Below are 17,047 nucleotides of genomic sequence, written 5' to 3' on the forward strand. Positions count from 1 at the left end.
CCTCTCTTTCGATGAATGTCGGTGATATCGCAGGATAATATTGTGGTTCTATGTTTATGGATTGGACTATTGCATTTATGGACTATTGACTTTTTCAGCCTTATGCTTTTTATATTCTGTGTTTTTTATCACCTGTTCCTTTTCTGTTTTGTTGTGCGAAGGGAGGGCATTTTGGGTTGATGGGGTTAGTTTTTTGTGAGAGGAAGGGGTTGCTTTTTGGTGGCCAATGTTCCTATGCCATTTTGCGTGGGGGTAGGGGTTTTTTGGGGGTTTGATGATTGAGATGTTTTCTTTTTTTGTAGGAAGAATGGGTTTGATGCTTCTCTCTGAATGATTTTCACATTCTTTCTTTGTTTCGTGGCTATCTGGAGAAGACAAATTTCAGAGTTGTATATGGATACGTGTTTTGATAACAACAAATGATCCTTTGAACATGACTGCAACACTCATAGGAAGCAGTTACCTCCTCACTAAAATCAACAGAGATGAATCATCTCTTCATAGGGCATCACTAACTGTCCCTCGAATACTGAAGAAGAGCAATATCGATCTGTTGCATCCTGGAAAGTTGAAAGTCAACATCACTTAAATCCTCATTGAAAGAAGAGTCCATGGGTAAAGGTTTAACAACCTTATCTTGTGAATTCCTTGGTCACCAGATATGTTCTGGTAGGATGTGATATCTGTTGAACTTGTCTGGAAATAGATTATTCACAGGTTGGCACTTTCTGGCTTACTGTCCCATTTCTCCTGACCCTCCTTAAAAGATCTGTCCTGAGATTGTGGTGATAGAATGCTGCCAACACCATCACCACTGAGGAACCTATTATGTTTTGTAACTCTAGGAACTAATCTAGGGAGCTGGGAGATGTGGATCGACTTAGTTTTACTTTAGTGAGGTGCTCACGTGTGACGTAGTGACATGATGACGTATGTCATTCACATACTTCTTGCATATAACCCATAATTAATTATGTAAACAAACAGAAAATGCATTCTCAAAAAATATTCTTACAATATTACTTAAATATTGAATACACTACACTTCCACCCGCTTCGTCATAAACTCCAACTCCATCTCTGCCTCTCATTCTATACATGGACATATACATACACACATACACACACATATATAGAGTATAGCACAGTACAATGTATAATGCAACTACCATATAGACATCTACAATATAGTAAATTTTAAATTGTCCCATTCATGCCTAAAGATTTAATCGCTGTGGAAGATTTCTTTCTTACTCTTGTGGTAAAATGTCTTTCCTGACACAAGGGGTCTTTCTGCTTGGCAGGTGATACTTGTGGCTGTGATATAATCTCAGATTCTGGGATGGTGGTGATGGTAAGAGTTGATGATGGGACTTCAGGAAGTAGTTCTGACAGGGCTGGACACGTTTCTTCTGGATGTGTTGACATACTGAGCAGTGCATAGCAAGCTGCTCAATCTGCTGATTTATCTCAGGCCAACAGTCAAAGATTTGAGCCAACGCTCTCATTTTGACCATGCCTAGATGACTGGCATGTAGCTGCTACAGCGCTTCGGCTCTCAGCTTAGATGGTATAGCAATCCTCAATCGCCAATTAAGAAACCCTCCATCAAGGGCAAGATCATCCCAGTGCTGGTAAAACTGGTGGGGGGGAGGCAATTTCTGCTGCACATTCCTGCCATTTTAGGTTGCAATGAGGACTTGAGACAGCATGGAGTCTTTCTTGTTTTCTTTACGATCATCTCTGCCTAATGGGGACACTTTTGATTTTCATTAGAGAGATTATGTCACGAGGAGTATCCTCTTTCGCAAATTTTTCAGGTGCTTCTTTTCATGTCAATGTGCTCAATGGTGGGGAGGGCTTTACCCATGATGGACTGGGCTGTATCCATGACTTTTTGTAGAATTTTCTTGTGGGCATACTCAATAAATCCATATTGGAATAATAACTATAACAGAATCAATGAAAGACCACACATACTTGGGCATTCAACCAGTGTGCAAAAGACAACATACTGCGCAAATACAACAATAAAAAAAAACAATAAATAAATAAATGAGCAATAAATGTTGAGTACATGAAATGGAGAATCCTTGCAAGTGAATCCATGGGGTTGTGGGAACATTTCAATGATGGCACAAGTGAAATTGAATGAAGTTATCCCCTTTGATTTGAGCGCCTGGAAGCTGAAGGGTAATAACTGTTTTTGAACCAGCTGGTGTGTGTACTAAGGCTCCTGTACCATCTTTCTGATGGCAGCAGCGAGAAAAGAGCATGACTTGGGTGACAGAGGTCCCTGATGATTGTGACAATGTTTCATGTAGATATGCTCAGTGGTGGGGAGGGCTTTACCTGTGATGAACTGGGCTGTATCCATTACTTTTTGTAGGATTTTCCATTCAAGGACATTGGTGTCTCCATACCAGGCTGTGATGCAGCCAGTTAGTATACTCTCCACTATGCATCTATAGAAGTTTATCAAAGCTTTAGATGCCATGCCAAACCTTTGCCATCTCCTAAGTAAGTAGAGGCACTGCTTTCTTCATGATTGGACTTACCTGCTGGACCCAGGACAGGTCCTACAAAATAATAACTGAGGAATTTAAAGTTGCTGACCCTTTCCACCTCTGATCCTTCAATGAAGGCTGGTTCATGGACCTCCGGTTTCCTTCTCCTGAAGTCAATATTCAGCTGTTTAGTCTTACTGACATTAAGAGGTTGTTGTTCCGGCCCCACTCAACCTGATTTTCAATATCCCTCCTATATGCTGATTCATCACCACCTTTGATTCTGCCTGCAACAGTGCTGTCATCAGCAAACTTGAATTTGGCATTGAAGCCCTTTCAAACTCATTTTGTGGAATGACTGAAACAGCCAAGCTAGTGTCAATTCCATTTTAATTAATTTGCCGTTCACTTCTGGTGTAAGCCAAGTTGCTTGTCTCCTTTTATTTTTTACATTGTAAATCTCAGAACTGCTCAGTCCTGTGTTACTCTCATCATTATCAGGTTATTCATCAACAGCATGCAGATTTGTGCTCTTCTCGAAAATACAACTTGACTTTTTATATTTTTCTCTTCCCTCTTCAGTCCATTTATCTTTGTCTGCCCAATATGCTCTTTGTATGTGTCCCGCTTTTTGCGCTTTTTGCAAATTTCATCTTTAAACCTGCATTAGTCTAGTGTATGCGACCCCCTGCCACAATGGTAATATAATTTGTTTGGTCAGACAGATTTCTGTTTAGACATTGCAATTTTGTTCACTCTCACTTTCATTCCTGACTGCAACTCAATTGCATCACTGGCTGCTGTTTCCATTGATACAGAAATTTCAACTGCTCTTTTAAATATGAGTTGTGCTTCAATTAGGAGCCATTTTGAATGTTTTCGTGTAAGAGTCCTCACACTAAATGATATTTCAATGCATCATTAACCCCACTGACAATGCATGGATAATTCCTTCAATTCAGCTACTTGTTTAAATGGACTCCCATACCTTTTGATACTGCTTATGAAACCTAAAGTTTCCTGTAATCGACAGTGTTTTGAGTTCAAAGTGTTTCTGCATTACTTTTATGATATCAGCAAAGCATATCTTGCCTGTTTTTGTTGGAGCAGTCAAACTTCTAAGCAAACTTTTCCACCTATTACACTCAGCAACACTGGCACTCATTTCTTATCGGCTTCCATTTACTTTAAAATGCTGGTCAATGTTTTCAGTATGCATCATCCAGTTATCTGGTGTGCAATTGAACATGTCTATCTTTCTAATGTAGCCAGCCATTTCTGATTTATTTATTTATTATTATTATCACCTGGTATTCTTTGCTTTTGAACCCATGACCTTGCACGTTGCTAGCTAATTTCATTCATTTTCTGCCTTTTTTAACTCAACCATCTCTTTCCCCTTCTGAGGAAACACTTGCTGTGTATTTTTTTTGATCCAATCGCCTCTCTCCCCTTGCGATGAAAAACATACTATAGTTCAACAGGTAGGCCGTCATCTCAGTTTCTTTTTAAAACTTCCTCATCACCACTATTTTGTTTTGTAAATCCAGAAGCTAGTTGAAAGAAAAACACAGGAGCCAGGAAATGCATGTCTACTTATTTTTACTCTAGTGAGATGTTCACTTATAATGTTGTGGCATAATGACGTATGCCATTCAAGTAGTTCCTACATATAACCTATTATGAACAATGTAAATAAACAAAGAATGCTTAATCAAACTATTTATTGAATACACTACAGATCCCAGTGAATGAGTTGTATGGAGCTGAATGCTGGGGGTAGAAATACATTTGTCGTACAACTGTAATGAATACCAGGACACCCTTCTCTCAGATACATTCATGATATCAGGATTTCTCCCACCCATAACCTCCAATCTAACTGTGCCCCAACACTGTACAGTCTGCTTCTACCTCTTGATTATGATCTATAAACAGGACTGTCCTGGAAGCCCCAATGTTTCTGCCTGCTCTTACTTCACTGAACTCCTTCTGCCCTTGACTCTATCCTGTCTCCTTTTCTCCAGTCCTTTCCCATTTGTATCTCATTCATTTCTCATGCTCTCCACCATTTCAATAATTTCTAATTCCCCTGCCCCAACCAGATTATTTTTACCATAGCCTAAAGGAAGATTTTATAGCCTTACATTTCTTTCTTGAACAAAGATCTAAACTATGTCCTCCACTAACACTCATTGACTTAGCAGAACTCTCCCTTTTTTCTCAATTCCTCCCACTTCCTGATTATCAAAGGATAGCTATGCACCTCAGTTATGCCTGGATTTTTGTTGACTGTATGAAACAGTCCTTGTTCCAACCCCTTAGCGGCACCTCACCCATCATGCTTCTGCAAGGATGCTGATTCTTTACTTTCACTTCTTCATCTTCACTACATCAGTTTTCAAGATGTAGTCTTCTGCTCTAAAGTTTCTAAAAGTTCTCCTTCTTAGGGGAATGTGACTTACCCTCTGCTGTAGTTAATGAAGACCTCATATTCATTTCCTTCAGTTCCTACATGTTTGCTCCAAACCTCTCTTTTCCGCAGATCCAAGAACAATAGAGTTTCCTAGGTTCTCACCGTTAACCCCTCAAGTCTAGGCATCCAACAACTCATCCTCCACACCTTCTGCCTGCATTATCCCTGCTCAGATCACATCTTTCTCTCCACTCCCCACCCTCCTTAGTGTGGTGAACTAGATATACCTGTCTGACTGCTTCTGTGGCTCCTCCCACAGACCCTGCTGACTGCTCCTGTGGCTCCTCCCACAGACCCCTGTATAAAGGCGACTGTGGGCTGCTGCTCTCCCTCATTTTCCCCAGGATGTAGTGTTGTTTATTCTTCCAGTCAATAAAAGCCGATATCTTGCTTCCTAAGTCTCAGCGTGAGTTATTGATGGTGCATCACTTAGCTACCCCACGGATCACTCTCTGTATGACTTGCCTCATCTGTTTTTCCCCCCACACCATCCACCCTCTGCCCCTGACAGTTTCATCGGCAAATAGAGATCAAAAACCTCTTGTATCACCTCCCCCTCTTCACCATCCAGGGAGTCTATGGGCAAGCCAGTTCTGAATCCAAATGGCCAATTCGCCATGGGTCCCATGCATCTTAATCTTCTGGATGAACCTCCCATGGGACCTCATCAAACGTCTTACTAAAATCCACGTACACAACATCCACAGCTCTACCTTCATCAGTCACCTTCGTTACCTCATCAAAAAACTTTATCAAGTTAGTAAGACATAGCTTGCCCCATACCCATATAAATCCATGCTGGCTCTCTCTAATTAGGCCACGGTTTTCCAAATGCTCATAAATCCTATTCCTAAGAATTCTCACTATTCTTGAATAATGGAACAAACATGAGATTCTTGCCAATTCTTCAGGAGCTCACCTGTGACTAGAGAGGACAAGAAGATATTGGTTAAGGCCCCAGCAATCTCACCTCTTGCCTCTCTCAATAACTCAGTGGGCTGAATGGCCTAATTGCACTCCTATGTCTTCTGGTCTAGGTGATAATGTTGGCAAGAACTGTGGCATAAGTTCTCCTAAACCTAGTGAGATTGTTCTTCAATGGTGGCACTGAGGAGCTTTTAGTTTCGGTTCATACCTGAATTGATAGAAACCTGAGTCACGTAACTGGTGACATCAATCTGCTTAAAATACATTACTACTTAATCTAATGGAGTCATTTCATATTCTAAATTAATGTTACAATATGAATCCGTTTTCTTGATGGTGTTACATGAATGTTTCATTGCAAAGTAAATCTTTACTTCATTGGTACTTTTCAGGGACGTTCCAGTCATAAAACACTATAGTATAGAAACAGGCCCTTCAGCCTATCTTGTCTGTGCTAGCCTGGTCTTCTGCTTAGTCCCACCTACAGTACCAGCACCTAGACCCTCATAGCCCCATCCCCCTCTCATCAATGTACCTATCTAAACTTCTCTTTAATGTAACATTTGAACCTGGATCGACCATTTCTGCCTACAGCTCATTCCACAGTCGCACAACCCTTTAAGTAACAAAGCACATTTGCAAATTCCCCTTAAATATTCGCCTTTCACCCTAAACCTCTCACCTTTTGTTCTAGTCTCACCTAATCTGAGGGAAAAAGCCTGCAAGCATGTACTCTATCAATACGCTCATAATTGTTAATACCGCTTTAAGATCTCCTCTCTGTGCTCCAGTGAATAAAATTCTGACCTATTCAACCTTTCCTCATAACTCAGGTCCTCAAGTCCCCACAGCATTCAGGCAAATTTTCTATAAACTCTTTCAAGATTATGGGTATCTTTCCTGTAGGTAGCTGACTAGAAAGGCACAAAATCCTCCAAATTTGCCCTCACAAATGTCTCGTACAACTTTAACACAACATCCCAACTTCTATACTTAGTACTCTGACTAATGAAGGCCAATGTGACAAAGGCTCTGTTTACGACCCTATGATGCAACTTCCAACAAGTTCTGGATCTGTATTCCCACATCACTCTGTTGTACCTCACACCTCGGTGCTCTGCCATCCACTGTATTGAGACCATCAATAATTCAACAGTTTCAGCCAAAATGGTTTTCCTTTGCATTCACGTCTGCTTGGTATGAACATTGCTGGCTGGGCCAGTCCTTCTTCCCTGACCCTTCTTGTTCTTGAAGTGGTCTTAAAAGCCTTTTAATGGCCAACCACAATGCAGTCAGCATAAGCTTACTTTTGGCTGACAATTGACTCCTGTTACATGCTTCTTTTTCAGTGTTGCATGGAAGTAATTGACTTTCCCCACAGGGAAATGCATTTGTGTTCTTTCTGAAGTCATATTGTGCTGCTTCCAAAGTACAAATTGGTAATTTCAGGCTGAGATTGGAATTGGTATCAATGACTTATGGTAGGGATGTGAACCTTTCAAGTAACGTTGAAGACTCAGAGATGCGAAACTATTGAAAGGATTACAGATGAGAACAGGAATCTCCAAATTGATATGGAACTGGCCACAAGAGATGCAGATCAGATTACAAGTTAACGACGATCATGAATACCCTTTCTCTTGGTAACTGCCAAAAACATTGCCATGGGATCATGGACTGAGATCTACTGACCTCAGTATCTAAAACAGCAAACCATACAGCTCCTGCATCAGCCTGAGTAATAGCAAAATCATATTACTATTTATTATAAATTGTAACGATTAAGTTGCATTAGTCACTTGAAATGGAGAGCTGCCTGGTGGAGATCAGAGACGGTGGGGGCCAAAAAGGTCTGAAAACACAAGCTGACTCGTGGAAAAGACCAGAGACGAAGCGTGGGGTCATGAACGACTCCATCTCGAAGCGGCGAGGAAGGCTGAAGCATTAAGGTGAATGCGGAGCAAGTCAGCGATGGCTCTCAACAGAGTGTTCAGCAGCCAGCTCAACAGTGTTCGGACCCAGGTTGGCGGTTAGGCCTGGATTCATGCAGCTGCTCACCTCATATGCAGACGAAAAGACATTTCCCATATTCTGAGATTCACGTGATTGTTTGACCGTACTTTATATTGGTTTCTTTCAGTTTTTTGGCGTTCTCTTTCTTTTGGATGATTGGCGGGTTGGTGATCTGTTAATTTTTTTGTGAGTAAGAGGGGGCTTGGGAGTTTGGTGCTACCATCACTGTTCTTTACAAGTGAAGAGGATGAGGATTGTTAAGAGTAGGGGATTGTTGATGTTATTGTAGCTGTCATTTGCTGTGGGTGAGGGGGGGATTTGGAGGTCTGCAAGTTTTGGGGGGTAGTTAATATCTTTTCTTTCATCAACAACCATGGTCATTTTGTATTTAATGGTTATTTGGAGTAGACATATATCAGAGTTGTATTATACATAGATACTTGCACAATATAATGAACTTTTGAACCTTTAATGGTTTTACTTCATAGTTGTTTCAGGAAAGAATTGTTGATTGGGCATTAGCAGATCTATCAGGACAAGATGAACAGTGCAATTCCTATCAAAAACCTAGCCACAGGAACAAGAAGAGGAATGTCCTGACCTTTGCCAGGACATTATTTTTGTCAGCTAGGGTAGCAATGTGACACTGGCTGATAAGAGACACCATTTATTTTGCAGTCCTATGTGAACTCAGAAAAGTCCACAACACTCAGCGTGTGTCTCAGCGATACACTATTTTACAGAGATTGAAATTCCTATAATGAAGGCCCAGGCTCAAGATTAAATCCTTGCAAAGGAATTTTCTAGTAGTTATTTCACGAGATACATTTTTAAGGCTCGTTTTATTGATTTTTTTCTCTCACAGGAAAGTATAATGTAATGTGTTATTAATTTTGATGTCCCATTATTGCTCTTAAATATAGTCATCCAACTGGATAAAATAAAGAGACTGGGGGAAAATACCATACAAATCATTAGTATAACCATTGACTGCTTTTGTGGTACTTGCAGCTTAGCAAACAGAATAAATTGGAGCAAATTTGTTCACTCTATTTTCCTAACTAAAAACAGAAAGTTCTGAAAACACTCAGCAGATCAGGCTACAACTATGCAAAGAAAAACAGTTAATCTTTCGAGGTGGAAACTCTTCACTGCATGCTGCCTGATTTGCTGAACATTTCTAACATTTTTAATTTTTATTTCAACCAATTCTTTCACCACTTGCACGTTAAAAAAAATTAACTGTATTTTTACCCACTGCTTATTTCTTCGCTGGGGTGAAATGTACTGGATTGTTTTGTAGTGGCATTACGAGACATGGTTCTTCATGAAGCAGACCAGTCAACAAGACAGGAGACTTCTAATTATATAGCTCAGTAGACCATACATTATACAGTTTTTCCTTCAGTGTACTGTAGAAGAGCATCTTTGATTTTGTTTTTCTTATGTCTCCAAATTTTGATAGGTGTGACAGAATTTGTTCAAGCTAAGTGGAGACCTTAGCACTTGTTCACCTCTAAATTGGCATGTCTACTTTTGATGAAAACAGCTTGTTTCGAATAATGGACCTATCAGTGGAAAGCAGTAATGACAGATGTGTGACCTTAAACAGGCACCGAGTGCAAAACAACAAACAGTTCATAAACGAGGTATAGCACACCTTCACTTTCCTTCATATAGCCAGTGTTTATTTCTAACCAATACATAACAGGGAGGAGACATTATTTATCCATAAGAAATAATTATTTCCAGAGAAACAAATATACAGTACACCAGACAGATGTTTGTTGTGTAAAGTCAGAGCACCAACATAAGATATGCAGCGGTACAAAAGAACAAAAAAAAATGTTTGTGGTAAGTGCCCAACACAGTGCATTGTGGATATGGGATAGTGGAATGGATTCCACCAATTTACCAGTGCTTTCTGAACACCATAATGGTATTAAAGTACAGTGCCAATGGTCAACTTTGATCCACTGACGAACTGATGACACTTGTTCTAACCACCAGTTGTACTAAAACAGCTCCTTGTACTTCAATGCCAGCTGCTGATCACTCGACCTGACCAATGTTTTTTTTGCATCTGGATTGATGCTGGAATAAAGCAGCTAAATTTTGGGTTGTCAGGACCAGTGACGACATACAACAGATGATAAGAAATACTATTTTTTTTAAAAAACATTCACTACAAAGCTCTTCTGATTCATTTTGCCATTGCTGTGCATATACATATATATATATATATATGTATATATATATAGTGTGAGGAAGTAATTATAAAGTACCTACAGATAACTTCAAGAGATTTTATAGTGATGAGTAGATCGGGTCTCTAATCTCTGACAATGAGAGGTAATTTTACTGGAACTCATGAAAAAAGTTTCTGAAGTGACTTAACAGAATGAATGATGGGAGACTGTTTTAATTGGCTGCAGTGTCCAGAACAAGGGGTATTGTCTCAGGATGAAGTGTTGGACATTACAGACACTCATCAAGAGGAAACTGTAACTGCAGAGTGCTGTGAATCATCAAAATATTCCATCCCAGAGGCATTGGATGTTCTGTTGTTCATCAGGTTTAAAGATAAGATTAATGTAATTTTTAGGAATCCATAGAAAATCGAGGGAACTGGAGATCAGGTGGGAAACCAAAGCTAAGGAAGGAGATAAACTTGAGTCAGGGAGCTAGCTTAGAGGGTCACATCATCTTCTGCTTTAGGAAACTGAGATCAGGCTCCTAATTATTATAGATTATGTTATCCACAACAGGGACATCCATATGTTCAAATTATTCTTACACTCTTCTTGCAAGAGAAGCAATTTTGAAATTGATCTCAGATTCTTTAATATCTCAAAGCACATTTGTTTCATTGAAACGAAGACCACTAAAAATGTGCAACATTTGCCTGCAAGCTCGCTTTTGGTTGGTGATGCTAAGTGTACTCTCCAGCGGAAATGCACTTTAAAAGGCAGCATAAAACATGCTGTGGCGATTATGTGCAGCTAGCAACTGGGGGTGAACCATTCTTCATCTCACAGGATGAAGTCCTGGATATTTTGAATGGAGTTCAGGAGGAACTTTGTCCTGTAAACCCTGTGGGCGAGAGACGTTACCATTACTATGCTGCAAAACTGTGTGCGCAAGTGCAATTATACTGCTAGACTTTAACTGGCAGATTTGCACACGCAATCCAGTGACAAAGCCTTGATTTCATATCGATCATTGTTGAACTATGGATGACTTAAAAACTGGCAAATACAATTATGGATGGCTTATGATATCAAGGATAAACACGGCCCAGTGTGTGTAGTAGAGTCTATCAGCAGAACCTGCACACCAGAGCTCTTTCATCCAATCAATATTGACAATCCAACATCAATACTTGAAGTTTGCATTCTAATTCACCCCCCTCCCCACCCCCCACAGAGCTCTAATTCAGGCCATTTTTCCAATGGTATTATCTTATCCTTGTTTGATTGAACTCTATTGATACTTGGTCATTGGCTGGTCCAAATCTATTTCCAGAGGTGTATGGAGACTTAACTCCAAATGAAAGTCACAGCAATGGCAAGGGTAATCATTTCACAGATGCATGCATTACATTGAATTTATTGTGGTTAGATGTTCTGTACTTCAAAATGAGGGAGCTACAAGAGTACAGTGTATGTCTCATGTAGATTTCATATCCTGTCATACCATTAAGGTAATAAAATGGCTGTAACAACGGAATTGTAAAGTTGTAAAAATAATTTAGATGATAAAGTGTAAATATAAATTAAAAATGGATGACATTCTTAATAAATAACTCTACTATTTACATCTTTATATATTGCTAGGAAATTTAAATTAAACTAAAAATTAAAGCAGCTAGTTTACAGGCATGAGGTACAGCAAAAGATATGATATTACAGTAGACTGTTACACGTTTTTCAGCACTTCATTTGATTATTGTTTTCATGACTTCCATAAGGTGCCCAATAAGTATGACTAATAAATACCAGGTTTTTCACAACGGCAGTTACCATATGAAAATATTTCCTCTCTCAAAGAAATCACAGCTTGAATTATATTATGCAGACAGGTAAATGATCAATCAGAAACCAAGACTTCATGAATTTTTCTGGAAAGTAAGTTTAACTTCTGTTCAGAATGATTCGTTGTGCTGGAGAATGTTTTAAAACATATCATAGTAACCAGTTTACTTGAGAGAAAATATCCCACCAGCAAATGTGACTTGGTACTTAAATCAATTACCAGTTTTCGGTATTTAGACTGAATTTATCTGCCTCCCATTACTGAAATATTTCATTGTTAAAAGCAGCAATATTTCTGTATGCTGTTAAATAACAACAAAAGTAAAAGCGAATATCGATTAACTATCATCTTAATACAATTTTGTTGATTATATAAAACAAAATATTTGTGATTAATTAGCAAAAGCCAAGGGTCTTCCCAATAAATCTCACCATCACATAAAATGCTTAATTGGAAGTTTAAGGATTAATTCTTGCAATACCAACTTTTACAGAATTTCTTCCATCTGTGCTTCCTACATCTGATTGTCCCTTTTAATTGGCTGCTATAATAGCTAAACTAATCACCCCTTAATAATAATGTTTAAATGCATGAGATATTATATATGCAAAGCATCAGAAAACAAAAAATTTAAAATTTAAAATAGAATCAGATACAAAAAAATACCTGTCTGACCTTAGCAGCTTTTCAAAAACAAACATTGATGTAGACTTTTGTAAATGACTGTACAGAAAATCCAAATGCAGTTACTGAGCACAATAAAAATACTGATTAAATACAATTAAGCAAAAAGTTTATAACAAAAGTACAAATAAACACTTTAAACACTTAAACAACTAAATGTCAAAAAGTCGTTCCTTTTGTTTTTCTATCTGGAGCTAATACTATGCACAAAAATCGACAAGACATTACGACATGACTACACCAAAATCCTATGGAGCACTATGTTTTTTTTTGTCTAAACCCTAATGTTGTGGTAGATTTTTTTTTGTCTTCTCAATCTCAGTTCATGCAGTTTGCATAACCATGTCTGTCAGGTGTTTGCAGCATGAAATCTTTATTTTAAACAACACAGGTAAAACCGATACGAACCGACAGTTACAACCAGGCAAAATGGAAGAGAGATGGGAGGTAGCTTGGCTCGTTTTAAAGTCCCTTTGAAATTGGCATGTTCCACTTTTTGACACACCTCAACCAGCAAAAAGTATGAGCACTAAGGTCCTGACCAGCTCATTTATGAGGAAATACTGTCTATTGGAAAGTTTTGAGTCATAACTATAGAATGTAAAAAACTGGATGAGAGCATGAGTCATACTGTTTCTGAATTTTCACTTTTCTCTCTATGTTATAAGAATTAAACTAAAGCAAGACTTTGTCTTATCACTGAAGTAATACGTGAGATAGGTATAAAAATCTAAATGTGCACCCTTCTTTCATTATCCTCTCCTTTTATTGTATACGTCCTCGTCTAACATGATATAATTATGACTGTATCATCAGTTGTGGAAGTACATCACAAATATCACTGCGTCAATGTCCAAACATGTTTGTCTTAGATTGCTGTCCACTCTTTTAACCAAGGCACTAACCCATTTAAACTCATTAACTACTTTGGTACGGGGAGGGCAAAATTATTTTGCAGGAGTTTGTTGAGAGTATGTAAATTAATATTCACATTGGAAATATGATTGTATTTATACTATAGGGATATTGATTTGTATATGCCACCTGATTGTTGTTAAACAGAAATTCTGAGTCCATTAAATTTACAATGGATATTGGTGTCATCATAAAAGTCATGGGATTTTGCTCTTCGTGTTAGGAAACTGATCCTTATTAGCTGCTGGCTATACTCTGTGACTAAGCTGACGAAGCTGGAAACCATATTACCCAGAACTATTGACTTCAGTTGTGTGATACTTTATCTTTTTCCTGTGAATTTACAGCAAAGTTGGTGTTGAAAGGCTGTAAATTGATAATAAATGCCATTTGCCATACTTGTGTGTTAGACCACTGCAGCTATTTTCAATCCAGTGGGTTAATGCCCTTACTAAGGCAAGCAGATATATCCCAGACTAATATCAGGAGTGGCCCAACTGCAAGGAAATATCTGCTTATAGTGATCTCTCCTACATTGAGACATACTCTCGTTCAGCTCCAGCTGGAAACATTGCACTGAATGAAACTACAGAAATCATTGGATAAAATCAGCAACCTAATGGCCACAAGGAAAGTTTCGCTACAAACAATTGTAGATTAGAAATATAATTACAAAGGTGCGACACTGATATACTGACCTCTGCCCTTTGAACGTTTCTGTCCACTGTATGCATGGAAATGAGGATTCATCACCTTCCACTGAGCATTAATAGCAGTGACTTCTATTATACTTATAAACTTGGCCGCCATTCTCAATAGGGGGATTGTACAGTTTCTTTTTTAAACAAGGTTCTCCAGCCCAGCTGTGTGGGAGTCTGCCTCTTCCACTTTCTTCAAAAGAAATTTAATTTAGAAGCAATCATGGGAAACAGAGACACTCATGAATAGATCTTACTTTTCAGAAGCCAGTGGGACAGTATTTAGCAATTTTTTAAAGTAGCAATGTTAACTTCCTCTGCTCATTTTGGCTTCTATTCCGTAACTGCCTATGAAACTATACGGTGTCTTTATGGCAGTAATTATATTTGACCTTAAACACTGAGCGCCATACAGCATGCATTATTTATAATGTTTCTTTATCTCCCACTGACAGAATATGTAATCTTATATCAGATTATGCCTAAGTACAAATCTAGATGGTGTGTGCTGCAGATCTAGTTAAAGTTGCTTGATGTATGTACTCTGTTTAGGATGATAGGTCTCCTTAGGTCTTTTTATATATAACCCACCATTTATTCTGCAGAAGGATTCTGTGTGACCATGCTCCAGGCTGTCCCCTCCATAAATATCTCTACCAGGTACTATTAAAACAATTACCAGTGTTTGCTTGAGGTTATATTTTTAAAAGCTAATTTTCTTTCACATTTTTCAGTTTCTTTCAGGTTTTATTCATATAGTTGAAAAACTGAATTGTTACTCCCCTTAAATTTAATCAACACAATAGCATTTCTTGACAACTAGAGTTACCAAATGGTAAAAACGAGTGTTTGGTAGTTCTGACCATTGGATGTTATTCTTTCCAGATTTGCTTTTGCAAGTTAGTCCTTAGATGTGCAAAGCCAATGATTTAGCAACTGCTGATAAAAAAAATCACCCCTTTTGACACAGATGAAATTGTTTCAAGGGCTTTTGATTGCCTTCTTGTTATGTTTATTCCATTATTCAATACCCCTGGAATGGCAGTAACATCCTCACACCAATCCACTGAAATTACCTTTCACTGGTCTGAATCTCCTCTGGTTTGAAATTGTGTTCCGTGGGAAGGGCAATTAGAATGAGTGTAAGCAGCTTTGATTTTCTTGCAATTTGGCTCATTCTTTTGGCTGGATCTGTTTTCAATGACAAGATTAAGAGATGAAATCAAAGGGTTTGAAAACAAAGCTTAAGTTTTGCTTAAGGCAGATAGACTGAAGTTTGGGTTTGGTGTTAACCTGCCCTTACACTGTGAGTAGCTGGTTATTGGGCAGCAACAGCAGCCATGCTAACAGTGTTTCCTTTCAGAAATGTGTATTCACTTTTTTTCTATCTGTAAGTTGTTCTTTAATCGTTCTATGCACAATTATCTTTGTATTGTATCTGGATTGTTTTTTTTCATCTTACTGAAAACATTTTAATGTTTGGATTTGACAGAATTGTATTCGTAACCCTTAGAAAATATAGATTGGGGAAACAGTATTGTAGGAGTAAGGTGGGTGGGGCAAGGGATTGGCCAGGAAAGGCCAGCCTAGCAGGCATAAAACATGCTATTTTGGGGTTTGTTCATTCAATGTGTCGTTTGTGTCTTTATTCTTTGCTCTCACTCCAGTCTTCAGACAGAAGGCAGACTAGTCGAATTGTGTATTTGTATGTGTGTATGTTTCTGTGAGTATCATCTGGTTGGAGAGGTTTCTCCTTTAAGCAGCAAGGAATGTGTGGCTCTTCCAGTCTGCCTTCAGCTGTTAGCAGTTCCTGGTTCCTTTCGGCTAATGGTGTCCATGGTAGAAGCGTGGCTGTCTCGGTTTGCGGTGCTCCTTAGCTGTGGGGTCTCGGCAAGCACAGTCTCCATGAAGTTCACAAGACATTGGGAAAGGTATGACCTGTGAAGCAAAAGGAAGTGCATTAGATGCTTCTCAAGAGCTTTTATCCACTGAGGCGTGTGACACATGAAGCGCAGGTTAGATCATAAAATGACAAAATAGCACATCCACCTGCCAACACCACGTCGTTTTATTTAATCATTTACTTGTTTGCAGAAGAGCTTCACTATGAATCATAAATATGAAAGCACATTGAGTTCAGTAACACATTTTTAATCCATTATCAGGTAATGCCTGGCTGCTCTCTACCTATGCAACATTCAATTTAAACAGAGAACTGAGTGCATTTCTCATGGATGATATGGTACCCTGGTCCCAATGATGCAATTTTTTTCTACACCTATTCCAGATGGTTTGCCTGCCACACGGTGCTTAGTAATGTTATCTATAAAGACTGCACTTCCAGAGGAAGTCATTGCTTGGGAAGTGCTTCTGGATATTATCAGGTTGTAAAAGTAATTAGAATGAGAGTTTGTTTCATTTGGTGAAGGAGATCCACCTGAGTGCGAGTCGGTTAGTCCCATTCTATTTTTTCAAAGCATTCATGACGTTTTCAAATAAATGCACAGAAATGAATCGAACGAAAAGAAAATGCATACACAAGAGGCCGCAGATGCTGGAATCTACAATATTTAACAAGATGCTGGAGGAACTCAGAGGGGGGAAATGGACAGTCAATGATTCAAACCCCTTGCATGATCTTGGCCCAAAACATCGGCTGTGCATTTTCTTCCATGTTTACTGCTGGATCCACTGAGTCCCTCCTGCATTTTGTTTGCTGCTCCAGAATTAAACAATAGACTTGGTAAAACGGTTAGAAACAACAATCAAAAGGCTTTAGTGGAAAATTGTAA

At 38.7% G+C, this 17,047-nt stretch overlaps 1 protein-coding gene across 5 annotated transcripts in view; it reads right to left on the bottom strand.

Moving 5' to 3' along the window:
* Positions 1-9,589: 9,589 nt before the first annotated feature.
* Positions 9,590-17,047, bottom strand: part of LOC140731040 (pappalysin-1-like) — a 362,759-nt gene continuing 355,301 nt past the window's right edge. For all 5 annotated transcript variants that reach the window (XM_073052237.1, XM_073052236.1, XM_073052240.1 and 2 more), the window contains one exon: positions 9,590-16,193. In XM_073052237.1, coding sequence (XP_072908338.1) covers positions 16,080-16,193 — 114 coding nt within the window. In that variant the 3' untranslated portion in view covers positions 9,590-16,079. The remainder of the gene's footprint in view (positions 16,194-17,047) is intronic.

Source organism: Hemitrygon akajei, chromosome 7 (assembly GCF_048418815.1).
Source record: "Hemitrygon akajei chromosome 7, sHemAka1.3, whole genome shotgun sequence".
Taxonomy (NCBI): Eukaryota; Metazoa; Chordata; class Chondrichthyes; order Myliobatiformes; family Dasyatidae; genus Hemitrygon; species Hemitrygon akajei.